Here is a 17,024-nt window from a genome sequence, read left to right as displayed (position 1 = left end):
TCTGTAATATTATTATTATGGCAGCATCACAAACTCCCAGGCTGAGACCACCTGTTTTGTTCGAACTTAGTTTGGTCCGTTGGTCACAGTCTTAGTCCATTGGCAGCTTTTCACGCCTGTTGAACTGAGAAGTCCAGAGGTTCGGACTAAACAAGGAAGATGTGTCCTTGAGAGCGAGAGTGCGATGACAAGACAGGACTGAACAGTACAAATCCAGTAGACATTGATTGGGTGATACAACGACACAACAAATACCAACACAAATAACAACAGATGCTCCTGACAATGGACAGAAGACAAAATGTTTACGGATCATATCTGTGTTTGTGTAAAACTGATTAAATGCGAGAGGACAAACTCTCAGCGTGCTCTTGGCTGTGAAAGAGAGTGAAACACCTGCAGGAGAATCACACCTGTTCACCGCTGAGCCCATGACCTTGTCTCTGTGTGTGTCGGAGTGTGTGTTCATGTTTCACTTAGTGTGTGCCTGAGTGAGTGTGTGTGTGGGGCCAAGACATGAAAGTAAACACTAACACTGACTCATAGCAGGCTAATGATTCACCTGAATGGCTGCACTATCCTGACTTCACACCAACACGAGCACATGTGCACACGCACGTACACAAAGTTGTGCTCACTTGTGTATTTTAGAAAACCTATTCAAAGTGTGGGTGTGAAAATGTGCGTAATGTTTTCTGGAATTGCGTGTGAGAGGATGAGGGAGGAAGTTGTGGGGTTTGTTAAATGAGGCGACGCTAACGCGGAACAGTCGAGCTGTTGTTGTGTCTAGACGCCGGCGCAGGGGAAGGTCAGAGGGTCCGCCACGCACCAGCTTCCTGTCGCTACACAAAGTCGAGTGGTATCTCTCTGCGTTCTGTTGACACACTCGCTCGGCAAAATACTTTGTGGAGAAGAGGATGAAAACACGCGGCTGTTTTCCCTGCGATGTAACAAGCAGATTATTTTTTATCTGAGTAAAGATTGACACTGGGACGCAGGAGGACGTTCACAAAGCATTCCTCTCCAATCTGTTCTGGAAATCCACTCGTCCAGGAAAGCTTTAAGGAGAATGAATGTTTCTTTATCACATTTCGCTGGGACCCGATTTCAAACCTGATGGAGATAAGAGATAAGTGAGGCATTCGGTTACTGTGAATCAGAGCTAAAGTCGGAATGGAAACATGCTGCAACAGAGGCTCAGTGGACGTGTGGTATCAGGGGACATGTGTAGTTTCAAGGGATACGTGTAGTTTTAGGGGACATGTGTAGTTTCAGAAGACATGTGTAGTTTTAGGGGACATGTGTAGTTTCAGAAGACATGTGTAGTTTTAGGGGACATGTGTAGTTTCAGAAGACATGTGTAGTTTTAGGGGACATGTGTAGTTTCAGAAGACATGTGTAGTTTTTAGGGGACATGTGTAGTTTCAGAAGACATGTGTAGTTTCAGGGGACATGTGTAGTTTCAGAGGACATGTGTAGTTTTAGGGGACACGTGTAGTTTCAGGGGACACGTTTAGTTTCAGGGGACACTTGTAGTTTCAGAAGACATGTGTAGTTTTAGGGGACATGTGTAGTTTCAGGGGACGTGTAGTTTCAAGGGACACGTGTAGTTTTAGGGGACATGTTTAGTTTCAGGGGACATGTGTAGTTTCAAGGGATACGTGTAGTTTTAGGGGACATGTGTAGTTTTAGGGGACATGTGTAGTTTTAGGGGACACGTGTAGTTTCACGGGACACGTGTAGTTTCAGGGGACACGTTTAGTTTCAGGGGACACTTGTAGTTTCAGAAGACATGTGTAGTTTTAGGGGACATGTGTAGTTTCAGGGGACGTGTAGTTTCAAGGGACACGTGTAGTTTTAGGGGACATGTTTAGTTTCAGGGGACATGTGTAGTTTCAAGGGATACGTGTAGTTTTAGGGGACATGTGTAGTTTCAGAAGACATGTGTAGTTTTAGGAGACATGTGTAGTTTCAGAAGACGTGTAGTTTTAGGGGACATGTGTAGTTTTAGGGGACGTGTAGTTTCAGGGGACACGTGTAGTTTCAGGCGACACGTGTAGTTTCAGGGGACACGTGTAGTCTCATGGGACACGTGTAGTCTCAGGGAATACGTGTAGTTTCAGGGGACACGTGTAGTTTCAGGCGACACGTGTAGTTTCAGGGGACACATGTAGTCTCATGGGACACGTTTAGTTTCATGGGACACGTGTAGTTTCAGGGGACACGTGTAGTTTCAGGGGACACGTGTAGTCTCAGGGAATACGTGTAGTTTCAGGGGACACGTGTAGTTTCAGGCGACACGTGTAGTTTCAGGGGACACGTGTAGTTTCAGGGGACACGTGTAGTTCAAGGCGACATGTGTAGTTTCAGGGGACACGTGTAGTCTCAGGGGACACGTGTAGTTTCAGAGGACACGTGTAGTTTCAGAGGACACGTGTAGTTTCAGGGGACACGTGTAGTCTCAGGGGACACGTGTAGTCTCAGGGAATACGTGTAGTTTCAGGGGACACGTGTAGTTTCAGGCGACACGTGTAGTTTCAGGGGACACGTGTAGTTTCAGGGGACACGTGTAGTTCAAGGCGACATGTGTAGTTTCAGGGGACACGTGTAGTCTCAGGGGACACGTGTAGTTTCAGAGGACACGTGTAGTTTCAGAGGACACGTGTAGTTTCAGGGGACACGTGTAGTTTCAGGGGACACGTGCAGTTTCAGAGGACACGTGTAGTTTTAGGGGACATGTGTAGTTTCAGAGGACACGTGTAGTTTCAGAGGACATGTGTAGTTTCAGGGGACATGTGTAGTTTCAGAGGACACGTGTAGTTTCAGAGGACACGTGTAGTCTCAGGCGACACGTGTAGTTTCATGGGACACGTGTAGTTTCAGGGGACATGTGTAGTTTCATGGGACACGTGTAGTCTCAGGCGACACGTGTAGTCTCAGGCGACACGTGTAGTCTCAGGGGACACGTGTAGTCTCAGGGGACACGTGTAGTTTCAGGGGACACGTGTAGTTTCAGGGGACACGTGTAGTTTCATAGGACACGTGTAGTTTCAGGGGACACGTGTAGTTTCAGGCGACACGTGTAGTTTCAGGGGACACATGTAGTCTCATGGGACACGTTTAGTTTCATGGTACACGTGTAGTTTCAGGGGACACGTGTAGTTTCATGGGACACGTGTAGTTTCAGTTGACACGTGTAGTTTCAGGGGACACGTGTAGTTTCAGGGGACACGTGTAGTTTCAGGCGACACGTGTAGTTTCAGGGGACACATGTAGTCTCATGGTACACGTTTAGTTTCATGGGACACGTGTAGTTTCAGGGGACACGTGTAGTTTCATGGGACACGTGTAGTTTCAGTTGACACGTGTAGTTTCAGGGGACACGTGTAGTTTCAGGGGACACGTGTAGTTTCAGGGGACACGTGTAGTTTCATGGTACACGTGTAGTATCAGGGGACACGTGTAGTCTCAGGGGACACGTGTAGTCTCAGGGGACACGTGTAGTTTCAGGGGACACGTGTAGTTTCATGGTACACGTGTAGTCTCAGGGGACACATGTAGTCTCAGGGGACACGTGTAGTCTCAGGGGACACGTGTAGTTTCAGGGGACACGTGTAGTTTCATGGTACACGTGTAGTCTCAGGGGACACATGTAGTCTCAGGGGACACGTGTAGTCTCTGGGGACATTTTCTCAGGTTTTAAGAGCGTGTTTGTGTGAAGCCGTGTTAAAGTTGGACTCCGCTGACACAGAGCTGTCATTATGTCCGTCTGCCTGAGACGGGTGGGGGGGGCGGGGGCCTGACATAACACAGCAGTGTCAATGTTGTTGTTTTTCTCCAGCCCCAACACTGACTGCCTCAGGAATGTGTGTGTGTGTGTGTGTGTTTTAAAAGGGTAGCTGTACATTATGTTTTAAATTAGTTGATTAAAGACACAGATTCACAGCATTGAATTATCACCAAAGGGTCAAATTCCACTTCCAAGCAGTTTAGGGAACAAAACCTGTAAAGATTCACATTCGTTTATACTATGAAAGTATTGAGGAAACTAAGAGTTTACGCTGCAGCTTTGCTAACAAACAAAATATAGAAGATTGTGAATATCTGCGCCACATGTCATATCAATCTGTGAAGATAATTCCCTAGAAATCCGACTGAAACACTCTGTGAATCACCAGGGACTGATAAACCCAGTCACACTGTGATTGTGGAAACTGGTCAAATGAAGTGGAGGTTGTGGTTGTGACCTTCCGGCTCCGGAAAGGAAGAAGTGATTATGAGATTTCACCTGCCACTTTAATATTTGTGGTTTTCTGATTGTATGAGGGTTTGACTTTGTGTTTCTCTCCCTATGAGGCTGAGTGAATGTGCGTAGATAGTGAAGCTCGTGTAGACTCTGTAACTCTGGACTGAATTAAGATGCTTCTTCCTCTCTGTTAATCCCACATTTAAAGACCTGTGTGCTCATATAGCTGCTGGAAAAGAAAACAAGAGATTTAATTGTGTCGTTGCCTGCATTCACTGAAATATCAGCAAACATTTGTCATTTTATTCTCCAGAGATTGTTGTTGAACGAGCCTGTGCTTCAGTCCCACTCTCAGAACAGGGAGGATTTACCGGGATTAGTAAATTAGTTAAATTGTGCCTTCGCTTCTCCTCACCGGGCCTAAGTGGATACCAGCGGATTTACGCTGAATCTCAGTGTAGTTTTCTGTAAATAGACGCCACAGAAGAAACGCACCTCGGGTCTCCAGCGATGAAGTCAGAGCCTCTGTTTATTCACAGCATCCTAATCCGAACCTCTCACACCGCTCTTAACCTGTGAGGAGCGTCATCCACACGCAGACCTGTGTCATGTGGACAAAAACAGCCTTACTCATCTTCTGATCAGCATGTTAACACAGGCTGCCGAGGTCGGGAAGCTGTGATAGAATCAGGAGTCGTCACGGCTGCAGAGCTTCCAACATCAAGAGCAGGAAATCTTCGGGTGCATGTTTGAACCTATAAGAGCAGATGAGATAACAGCAGCAGCAGTTGTAGCAGAGATTCTTCCTCAGTCATCGGATCTGACTGGTGCCTGGTCAGCTTGCTTCCAAAATGCTGCTTAAGCAAGTGTTGGGAGCAGATTTTGCAATCGAACAGGGGAGGGAAAGACAAAATCCAGAGAATTGTTCACAGTTTCCGGATTCATGTCTGAAAATTGCTTATTTGTATATTTTCTACAAAGGAAATCAGCAAAAATGTCGATACAGTTTTCTTTTAAAATCCATTTTTAACTGAGAATTGGCTTCAGCCCCAAAATTCCAGTTTCACTTTGCCTGCCGTCTTTGTGATAATCATTATTATGCGTTTGTCTTTCGTCGGAGGATGATTTGATCATTGGAATTCTTCGCACCTATAAAACCATTATTCTTTGTGACTCATTCTAAAAAGCAGTGTGCATTAGTCTGGAGCAAAACCAATATTGCTGATTACACAGCCCCCCGGCCCCGTCTGAAAACTGATCTATCTTCACTCGGAGGGAAACGAGAGCAGACACTCCACCACAAAGAGCTGTCACTCTGCCAAGAGCCTTTTTTATTCCCCTGTTTATTCTCTTTTTTTCTCCTCTTTGCCTTTGATGAAAAGACATGCCAGCGATATTTGAGGGGCTTAGTGGAGACAGACAGCGTGGGTTTCATGTTTTCCCGTCGCTTTTGTCTGAGCCGGGGGTGTGACAGGTCCCAGGTGTGAATGAAGCGTCGCAGACACCCGAACACCTCTGGCTGCGGGAATCACGCCCGACTCCAATCAGGCATCACAGCCGACGCCACGGGACCGACCACGGGAAGAATGGCGCCTCGATCTGCGGCCGGGAGGGTTCACCGGGTTCAGTTGTTTCAAAAAAAGAGGGGAAAGGTTTTTATTCTTCAGTGATTTAATAATAAAGACAAATTGGTGGTGATTTGTCAGGATTTACAGCTGTTAGGACATTTAACATAAAATGTCTTAAAGAACTTACATTATCCGAAATGTTTCCAACAAACTCTGATATAACGGGAAGTTTCTTTTTGATTCCTTTAATCGCGTCACATCCGCTTTAGCCTCGACTTTGTTCGTCTCTGCTGTAAGTTACGCAACAAATGACAGATGATGACGGTAAAAACAGTGCTAGCCACTTTTTGCGTTGTTTTTCGCCAAAAAGGATCACGATTATTCATTTGTTGCGGAATGTGAATGAAACTTAAATACAATCCTCCATTGCGACAGAGTCAAATCAGGTAGATTTTCATCTGCAGCGGTGGTGAAGACAACAACTCCCATGATCCCACGCTGCTTCACAGTCATCAAACCATAGACATATATAAAGGCTAGATGTCTCGTTCGGCGGAGCCGGACGTCCGCACATGGCGGCCATCTTGCTCGGGGGCAGCTCGCTCACCCATAACATTGTGTTGGTAGTGGTAAATAACCATAACTTGCTCAATTTTCAACCGATTTTTAAACGGTTTGGTTTGTTATAAACGTCAGAGATGTAGATATGACACTGCATACTTATGAATAATTGTGTTATTTTCTGAAAAAAATTTAATAATTTATGCAGTGTCATAACTACATCTCTGACGTTTATAACAAACCAGACCGTTTCAAAATCGGTTGAAAATTGAGCAAGTTATGGTTATTAACCACTACCAACACAATGTTATGGGTGAGCGAGCTGCCCCCGAGCAAGATGGCCGCCATGTGGTGAAGTCCGGCTCCGTTGGCTGGCAACGCAGACGAGACATCTAGCCTTTATATATGTCTATGCATCAAACTAGGTCTTTTGTTATTGTTTTGATTGAGAGACCCCTAGTGGCCGAAGCATCACGTTGATCTTAACGCAGTAAACAATTAATGACATATTTTGATAATAAATAATAACAATGTATTCTCTGTTGTCCCTTCTCCTCAGGCGTTCTGAAGGACTACCTGCGGGAGCTGCCCTACCCTCTGATCACCAAGCTGCTGTACGAGGCCGTGCTGGAGGCCATGGCCACCAGGCCGCTGCGCATCGGGCCGGGGGGGTGCGAGAACGACCAGGCCGACTCGGAGCACACCGTCAGCCTGCTGGAGAACCTGCCGGAGGTGGAGAGGGTGAGCAAGATAAACACTTCACCGCCCCCCCACCACGCTGCAGCTGTAGTGTCACATAAGTGGCGGTGAAAGGGATAATTGTGCTATCGATGATAATGATGGTTATGATGTTCAGATTACTGCTGTTAAATCTCCATTACGTGGGCTTTTCACACCGGGTGATATTAGTGGTGGCTCAGTGAATGCATGACTGTACTGATTCTACTCAGCTTTTCACCTTCAAATAAGTATTATCAGGTTAATGATGATAAATGGCAGAAAGGTTACATGGATGATTCATGACTGCAGTTTAACCCTTAGGTCACCAGGATGTGCCCAATACTTTGTGTTATTACTTGAAAATGTTTTTTATGCTTTAATGTTCAGAAAAAACATGACTTTCCTCAAACTGTCCGTTGCTGCAGCTCCTCTTTTCAGCCTCTGTCGGAAACACTTGATTTTAGCTCCTGTCTCTTTAAGATAAAGCCTGATTGGTCAGCTGACCCACTCTGCTCTGATTGGTCAGCATGTGTAGAAAATGTGGTCAGCCTTGCAAGATGGACATATCACATTAACTAAAAACCTTGTATGCAAAAACTGTAATTTTTCGTAATTAACTTAAGTATGAAATAAATATTTCTCCTACAAATACCACGTAGAAGTAGATCTTACGGAGCAGCTCTTCAGTTGTTAACACGTCTTGTTTGTCTGTTTCCCTCAGGTGACCCTGAGGAAGCTTCTCAACCACCTGAAGCTGGTGGCGTCGCACCAGGACGTGAACAAGATGACGTGTCAGAACCTGGCGGTGTGCTTCGGCCCGGTGCTGCTCAGCCAGCGGCAGGAGGCGTCGTGCCACACCAACCGAGTCTTCATCGACTCCGAGGAGCTGGCGAGCGCTCTGCACTTCAAGAAGCACATCGAGGTCCTGCACTACCTGCTGCAGCTGTGGCCAGGTGATAACACTTTCCAGTTCTACCCATAGACTTTAGAGAAGTGGACGATAAAAGGGAAGCCCCTGGTGGCTGGCTGCAGTATAGGTCATAAACACTGCCTCCTCCATGTAAGGGGATGGGACATGGACGTAAAAAGAACACTTTACATACATTTCTCTCAAAGATTTAAGTAGTTTTTATCTATTTTTTCTGGTAAGTTTAGTAAGAATTAGTTAATTGATGCTGTAAAAATGTTATGATTGACAGCTGAGACTCGTGATTGGTCTGGCGCCCGATACCTTAGCACCACAATCTTTATTGCTCAAACTCTGTCTCAAAATTACTTCCACATTTCTCCCGTATTCCAGGATATTTTAGGAACTGGATATGCGTTGTCCATCTTTTTAAACACTAATGTTTTACCAGGAATCACAGCTCTAGTTTACAGTCAGATTATGTATCTGCACGATACATGAAAGTCTTTAGCCCGAGGTTCTCGTGCAGATCAGCCCCAGCTCTTGTGGTTCAGCTCCACAAAGCTCGCTTAAAGGGCCCGGGCTGCTTTGATCGTTGAGGTTATCCACCCCTGGCACAAGTGCAGCTGATAGACATTCACCACCATCTGTCGGCTCCCCAGAGATGAAACTCTCCACAGAGTGCTTCATGATGCCAGACCGAGCCAATCGCAGCCACTGAGCCCTAACGTAAACCAAACTCTCGAGGCGTGGCCCCTCCTCCAGTCTGAAGATAAATCACCAGCTGAGGACGGTCACCCACACAGGTCATCCGTCTGCCTGCACAGCCGCTGTGGGCCGGCTGCAGCTGTCTGCTCAGCGTGAGATGTGAAGGAATCCGGAGATTATTCACCAGGGAGCGGAGAGTTATGAAAGAGCTGCAGGTGTAGAAATTTGCACTGGTCACAGCGAATAGTTTCAAATGTTCTTAACTTACAGGTTCAAGTTAGTGTATTTAGCTCTCACGCTGTCTCTGATCAGTGTGAGATTCGCTGCTTTAGTGCAGTTAACATCTCAGCTGCTGCAGAATGTTGATCAAAATACTATAAAATTGATGGAACAGGTATTAACATTTAAAAATAACATTATAGAATCAGGACAATGCTTCGCCCGTTAGCTGTCGGCCTGCTCTAACCCACGAGTGAGTACTGGTGTCATGTTGAATATAACAAATCGAGAATAATGTTGTAATTATAAGTATTCAGACAGATCTTGTGATATTCCTCCCTCTAAAATCACAACTTCAAGTTTATGTTATGACTATTATTGTGAAGTTATGATTTTCTTTTTGCAATATTGACTTTATTCCTTCAAACTTCAAACTTTCTCCTCATGGTTTCACGACTTTATGGTCCAAAATAAAAACTTCAACATGGTCCTAATACTCTATAGTACTAACCTAATTTTAAAATAAATAATCGTCCTCTGGGTTATTACAATTTTATAAACATTGAGGCTATGAGAGTTTTAAACATCTACAGTCATCAATCTAAAACTCAGTTTACGCTAATAACCCTGAAATAACTTGAAAGACTGATGTTTTTCACTCTGCACTGATCCTTAATGATGAATCCTAGGTTTGTCTAGTTTTTAAAAATGCACAAGCACGCTGTTTTTCCCAAGTCTGTCCCGACATCACGTCGGACAGACTTTAAATCCTCAGAGCTCTTCACAGTAACCTGCAGCTTTAAGCAGATCTGCTGAGCGATGAGTCGACCTGACTCTGCGTCTCTGAGTGTAACCTCGTCCTCCGACTTCCACTTCGATCCGATTCTGTGATTCACCTCTGAGGTCGAGCACCGTCCACCCTGTAGTTTTATTCCCTTTTCTTTACTCTAAGCTCCCGTCTGCTGATGTCACGCAGCCATCCTGCCTCCAACGACCTTTAGTAACCTTGAGACAGAGCCTCCTGCCCAGGTTCAGGTCTCTGAGTGCAGGGACGTCTCCAGTCTGTCCGCTTCCCGGCTCAGAGCGGAGGACGCCCGGACTGTAATTAAAATACATTCCAGGCTTAACCTTAGCCCCTGAAGCTTCACCCTAACATTTCACAACCATAATGGGATATTTTCAGCCGCCTCTTCACGCCTCTCACACGCACAGGCACACACACATGTTTGTGCATCTATCGTAGTGAGGACACTCATTGGCATAATGCTTTTCCTAGCCCCTTACCCTTAACCATCAAAACTAATGGCCTTACCCTAAAACCAGGTCTTAACCCTCAAACAGTCCATTAAAAGTGGGTCAGAAAGTGAAGGCCACCAAAAATGTCCTCACTTTGTAGATTATAGGTGGTCCTCACAAAGATATCTGCACAAGTACACACACACACCCTCTCCAATGCATTGTTGCTCAGGTCTCCGGTTTGCATGTCTTTGAGCAGGGACCCCTGAAGACTTAAAGACTGACGCTCTTTACAGGAAGTGTGAGAGCGCATGAGTTTGTGTTGTGAGTTGAGTGTGAATTATTCAGTGTAACAAGTGTATGTGTGAGCAGATGGTTTCATAGACAGACTGGCGCAGAGAAGAGGAGAATGTGTGTTTGAGGTGTGTGAGGACATTAGCTTCTCCTGATTGTGCTTGTGTGCAAGAAGAACACTTTGAAAATAGAATGAACCTCATAGAGATCATAAATCCACCAGGGCTTAACAGTCTCGTCATGAAAACACATCTAAATTCACTAGATCCTGACTTTTATGTGGATCTGCACCAACTCACACACACACTCAGAGATCACTCCCCTAAATACCCCTCATCCTTTTCATAAAGATTCATGTATTTATTTTAGTGTTTTGAGAAATCAATGAAAGCGTTGAACCCCATTTCATTGAGATGTAATTATTCATCAATTCAAAGTATTAAAAGCTGCTGAGGAACAGGTGGAGGTGAAGATCAGCACAGAATGTACATTTCTAACCGTTTCTAACTGCTTCCCGTCTTCTGTCTTCTCTGCTGACAGCTGATAATTTAATCGTGTCAGTGAATCACGTCTGAAGTGAAATAACGCGCTGTCTCTTAAAGGAGGATAATTCCTGTTTGTTTTAGGTGATAATTGAGTCTTGAGCCTCGGGAGTTGCAGAGCATGCAAACCGCCGACTCGTAAACACGCTGCTGATGAATGAACCGGAGTCGACGTGGATCATAATTCATCATTTATTTTGTAAAGAATGTGATACTGGAAAAGCTGTTAGTCAAAAATGCGTCTGGGGGAAATTATCGTTGAGTTCCTCTGTTGTAATTTACAGAGACAAAATGAGCTTCTGTTTGATGTTGTATCCCTGATTTATTCTTACTTTGTGTTTTTGTTCCTTTCTAATCCACTAAGGGAGAACTAGCGGTGTCAACCAGTGTAGGTTCACAGAGATAAAGAGAGACAGGTAACCGCACTGGTTGTGTTGGAGTGTTCAGTGTGTTTTTTGGCACGGTCCGATCATCCTTTCATAATCGGTCAACACGGTTCAGCTCATTCTTTCAAGCTTTGGTTGAGTCCAGCGGTTGATAACAAACAGTGGGCGGCTGGCAGCGGTGTGTTGGAGTGACTTCAGCATGTGTTTGAGTTTGAGCACGGCATGTTCACATCTGGATTCTATATCAGAACAGGTGTCAGATAATGAGGGTTCCAAGAACTTCCTGAGCTTACAGCAGTGAAAGAGACATGTTTGAAATGTTTGTACATGTGAACTATAGAAGAAGAAGAAATAAATCAAGAGATTTGAGGAAAAATGTTACACAAATGAAGAAAATATAGAAAATAGCCATAACATTTTGAGTAAATATTATTATAGGAAATAACCAGCAACCAAAGGTCAAGATGTCCCTGAGATTCTTTCTTCAGAATAGACACAGTTTCATGCACAACCTTGTGGAGCTGATTGTATTTTATTTGTGAAAACGGGACTAAAGCTCCACAGTCCTTTCAACGCAGGCGACAGGCTGATCTTCTGACAGTCCTCAACGAGATCAGTTCTAAAACTACTTACGACCAAAAAAAATAGTCCCTACGAAAACTTTAGTGGTAGAAACATAAGAGACAAACATGCCAACGTGTTTGCAAATAAAACGTGAAGTATCTGCATGGCCAGAAACCACTTTGTTAAGAAAGGGTTGTTTTTTTTCCCTTTTGTAATTTGGGTAAAATTATAAATGAATATTTCATCATTTTGGGGAATGTTTGAATCTTTCCCAAGCTTTTGAAATCTTCCTTTAAGGATTCTTTTTTACTGTACATCTGATTAACTCCGTCTGTCTCTTGTCTCTGCTCCTCCAGTTGTTGACCCACATGGCGAGTCCTCCTTTCAGCCCCTGGCGTCATCAGACCTTCTCTCGGCTCCTCCTCTGCGGCGGAGGAAAGAGCGCCCCCAGGTCCTGAACCTCTCTGAGGCGGAGATGGCGGGTGTTCTCCGGCCGAGGCCGGGGCGACTGGACAGCCCGAGCAACCGCTACGCCGGTGACTGGAGCCGCTGCGGCGAGAACTACTTCCCCTCTGAGGTGCTGCTGCCTCCCAGCAAAGAGGAGGCGGACTATGATGATGTGCCCTCCGAGGACACGGAGGCAGCTGAGGAGGAGGAGGAGGAGGAGCAGGAGAAGCCTGAGGATGAAGAGGAAGATAAAGAACAGAAGGTCGCAAGCGATCCGGCTGAGCAGGAGCCACCTCCTCTAGAGGATGTGGTGAAGGAGGTTGAAGAGGTGAACGAGGAGGAGGAGGATGAGGAGGAGGAGGAGAAGCACGTAGAGAGCGATAGTTCAGGCAATGGACAGCCGTTAGAAGACGAGGAGGAAGAGGAGGAAGAGGAGGTGAGGCTTTGTGACCACATCCTGCCCCCTCGGCTGCCCAGAGAACACACGTACCAGGCCTACATGAAGATCCAGGACATCAGCCCTGTGCTGAGCAACAGAGTGAACCTGAAGGACCTGCAGGAGAGCATCGACACGCTGATCGGGAACCTGGAGCGGGAGCTCAACAAGAACAAGCTCAACGTCGGATATTGACTCGCACACACACACACGCTCTGTCAAAGCCTGACGAGGTTCGAGGAAGACCTTCTTTATCAATCAAGGTGCTTCAGGACAACGCCACACTGTTCCCATGGCGACCCTGTGGGGTCACCGTGGCAACGTGTCGTGCAGTGCTGCTGTAAAAACCCTAAAAGATGAGATGAGAGGAAACAGGACAGGGCACTTCTGGTTTTTGTTCCCATAGACATTCCTAATGTGTTTGTTTTCCTCTGATTTTGTCGACTGTCTCACTTTGGGTTGTCATCGGTTTGTTTCAGTCCCGTTGTGTGTTCCATGTTGTTATTGTTGCTTCTCTTCTTATTAGAAGATCCCATTGACCCCTCAGGGGTTTAAAAGGTGCCTTAATTGTGCGAAGGTGGTACGTGGAGATGAAAGTCCACCCTGGAATAAAACTCACTCCCTCCTCTGATACAGGACAGGATCTATGATACGTGTGAGGAGCTTTTACTTTGAAAATGCAGGTACTAATCCAATCTAGGTACAATGGGGCTCTGCTCATTCAATGATGAACACTAACTCATCCCAGTGCTACCAGTTTCCAAAATTCTTGGCAGAATATGAAGCAGCTTTTGGACATTGGACACTTTAATATGAATTCACTGGCCGTAAAACTCTGGGAGACATTTGGCCTTTCGATTAAGAATTCCAACATAATATGTAATGAAGTAATTCAATCAATTCAGAATCTGTGCAAGGCCCTTGTGTTATTTCTGGAAGCTGAGAGAGGGAATATCTTCTCATATTGTTATTGAACCTCACTGTTATTGACCAGAGCATTCATCTCTCTGCTGAAGGGGAAAAACACAGGATTCCTGGAAGTTTCCAGCTTCTAGTTTCATCCAGTTAATATCTTTTAATTTGACCATTTATTCAACGAGACACTCCAGTTATTAAAATCTGTTTTTTGGTGAGTAAACTTCATGTGTAAAGTCAGAGTATCGCAGGAGGAGCTTGTGTCTGTTCTATTTCAGGGTGGATTTCTTTTTTTTTAAGGCAGCAGAGAGCTTTTCTATTGAGGTATGAAACACTAAATGTTGTACAACAATAATGCACTTATGAGTTAGGCAGTAACGTAGATTGTCATAATAGATCATGCAGTAAAATATATTCTGGCTGTGGACTGAATGGAGAGAAACAGCTGCGACTGAAACCTCCTCTTAAACATGAATATGGAGGAAAATGGGTTGAAATGTTTTTTTAATTTTAAGTTTTCAATGTTTCGACACTCCGACATTTAGATAAACACTTTTCAGAGTTGGGTACGAGATCATCTACAATCGGAGATAATGTTTGATCAGGAACAGACCAGAGAAAGTGTGTTTCATGTTTCATCGTATTCAGTTTAGGCTCAAAACTATAATCCCAACATTTTGTTTAAGCAACTTTCTCGCAGATCAATATCACTCTCAAGTCTGTTTGCTATAAACTAAGCACATCGCAAGACTGTTAGCTTAGCAGAAACACTGCAAGAAGGGTAAACACTTAGCCTGCAGCTAACAATGTTAAATTCATAAGAAAATTCACTCAAGCCGATTAAATACAACTACAAGAAATAGAGTATTTCCTCATTTTATAATTTGAAATAGCCCAGAAGACATTGCGACATCAACACTTAAGACTGGATAATTTTTCTAAAAGTTTTGAAGGTCATTTGAAGCTAGCTTGCCAGCTCCAGCTAAAGACACGAAAGTTGTATTGATCTTATTTAAGAAATTCATGAAATATCTTCTCACAGAAGGCATCGGAAACTATTCCTTTAAAAAGCTTTTTGCTCCTCTTAGCTTTTGGCGAAACCATGAAACAGAAACAGCTCAAATGTGAAGCACAATTTTTTCCGAGCGGCGGCAGAAGCCGTTAGCGACGGGGCTCAGTTGGTACGACTTTTAGCTAGCTGCCTAAATCGACTAAGGTTTGTTCTCAGCAATCCAGGGATTCAGAATGATCAGTATTTAACCTATATGTATATGTATATAATTATATAAATGTATTCGGAGTATATTATTTTTTACAGCTTCTGTTTCGATGGCATATTTAAATACTTCCGATGACCTCGTAGTGTTGTAGCGATAGTCGCTTTTCCTCCCTTCGAGCTACCTGTACACATCTCAATGTGCTGGACTAATGGTACAACTTTAGCTGTAAAATATATGATAAAATCGTGCCCTTGCAGAAAAAGTGACATTGTTATTTTTGTTATATTGTGTATACATGTATATTTGACATTGTGTCTCTGGTGGACTAAGCTGTGTTCATGTTGTTGTTTTTTTAAAGGTACTGAACGTTGCATGGTCAAAAGCTTTACTGACATAAACAAGGCTCCCTCTCATCTGCCTTTGTATTTGATATTTATGTGTAAAAAGACTATTTTGTAATGTATGCTCGTTTGTTCGTCTCCCTGTTCCTCAGATTGATCATTTCCTCGGTCCAGCTTTCTCTCCAGAGGATGAAAAACAGACGTCGACTCGGTTAACTTTCCGCTTCTTTTCATGATCTAATTTAGTCTGTGAAATTACTGAAAATTGTGAAAACGCACAACTTTGATTGTTGGTTTTTTCAAAAATATTCAGTGCACAATCACATATGATAAAGAAACACAGACAATCTCAACTAAAGGAGAACATTCCTATTCAGTCCAAACTCATCGCTACACAAAACATATTCATCCCAAATCATCTATAGGTGTAAAAACGAGACAAACCATCTGTCCGCTCACACATCACAAAACAACCAGGGCCTCACTTTATAAGAATTCGATTTCCAGATCTAAAAAGCTGCTTATGTAAAAGATTCCAAAGACGTTTATGACTTTTTAATTCTTACTGATACTTTAAACAAACTTCAAAACCCTTATAATACAGGTCTAAACTCAGCATGAAGCCTGTTTTAGGCAGCACAGTCCTACATCCTGCAGGGAGCCACAATCTGTCACATGTAAGAGCAACATCCAGTTTCATTATCAACGAGTTCGTCTCCGTCTCAACGTGAATCAGCTTCAAACACCTGCGTTAGTTTTCATGTTACGTCGACCGGTCCTGTCCTCTTTGTCCTCTGGAGATAAAATACCACGTGGAAAACATCGCTTGATAAACAGAAACATCGCTTTGTGTTGATCCTGAGAAATGTATGGTCATAATAAAGTATATTATTTTACATCTGTTTGTGGTCTCTGTCTTTAAAACACTTATTTTATAACTTTTTTTTAAGGAGAAAATTGAAACTTTAGATAGATAGATAGATTACTTTATTCATCCCCGAAGGGAAGTCGTCATAGCAGCCGGTATATTTGAATACAATAAAATACAATAGAATAAAATAAAAAATATTGATGTAGAAAGAATAAAAACAGAAACACAAGATAAATAGGTAGATAGGTGCAGTGGCAAGATGATGGTAATAGTACTGATGATATGATGGTAATGTAATGGTTAAACAGTATATAAAAATAGTACAGTATATATAGTATATAATATAACAATATATATTTATATATGATAGTAATTATACAAATATAATAGCAGTATATAGTATACAGTATATAGCTAATAATGTTAGCAACAGTATATATAATAATAATAATTACATGTACACATGTATAAATATGTGTATATAGACTTATATATACAAGAATATACAGAGAGTATGATATAATATATGATATATAGTAGAGGTATAAATATAAGTATTTGACTATACAATAGATAATATAATATACTGTGAGTGTAAGAATATGTAGACAGAGTGTGCAAATAATATTAATTAATAATATTTCCTTGAAATCAAAGTTAACGCCTGGTGAGATTATATTATATTTTTATGCATTATCTCATTATGTGCATATGGCTCAGCGGTCACATCCCTGCCGTTGAAATGACTCAACACTTTTGTCGCAGTTTCCTAAACACACTCTTTGTTTTATCGGGTTCCAGTGGGAAAAGATAAGCTCCACTCCATGGGTGTAGTATTTTGTG

The 17,024-nt window shown here is 43.3% G+C and overlaps 1 protein-coding gene across 1 annotated transcript in view; it reads left to right on the top strand.

The window, feature by feature from the left end:
- Nucleotides 1-16,206, top strand: part of syde2 (synapse defective 1, Rho GTPase, homolog 2 (C. elegans)) — a 53,806-nt gene extending 37,600 nt beyond the window's left edge. Inside the window, exons 6-8 of the mRNA XM_061078170.1 lie at nucleotides 6,935-7,116; nucleotides 7,817-8,048; nucleotides 12,308-16,206. Coding sequence (XP_060934153.1) covers nucleotides 6,935-7,116; nucleotides 7,817-8,048; nucleotides 12,308-13,029 — 1,136 coding nt within the window. The 3' untranslated portion in view covers nucleotides 13,030-16,206. The remainder of the gene's footprint in view (nucleotides 1-6,934; nucleotides 7,117-7,816; nucleotides 8,049-12,307) is intronic.
- The last annotated feature ends 818 nt before the right edge of the window (nucleotides 16,207-17,024 follow it).

Source organism: Limanda limanda, chromosome 9 (genome assembly GCF_963576545.1).
Source record: "Limanda limanda chromosome 9, fLimLim1.1, whole genome shotgun sequence".
Lineage (NCBI taxonomy): Eukaryota > Metazoa > Chordata > Actinopteri > Pleuronectiformes > Pleuronectidae > Limanda > Limanda limanda.
Note: the sequence above shows the minus strand (reverse complement) of the source record. Positions and strands in the feature narration are given on the sequence as shown.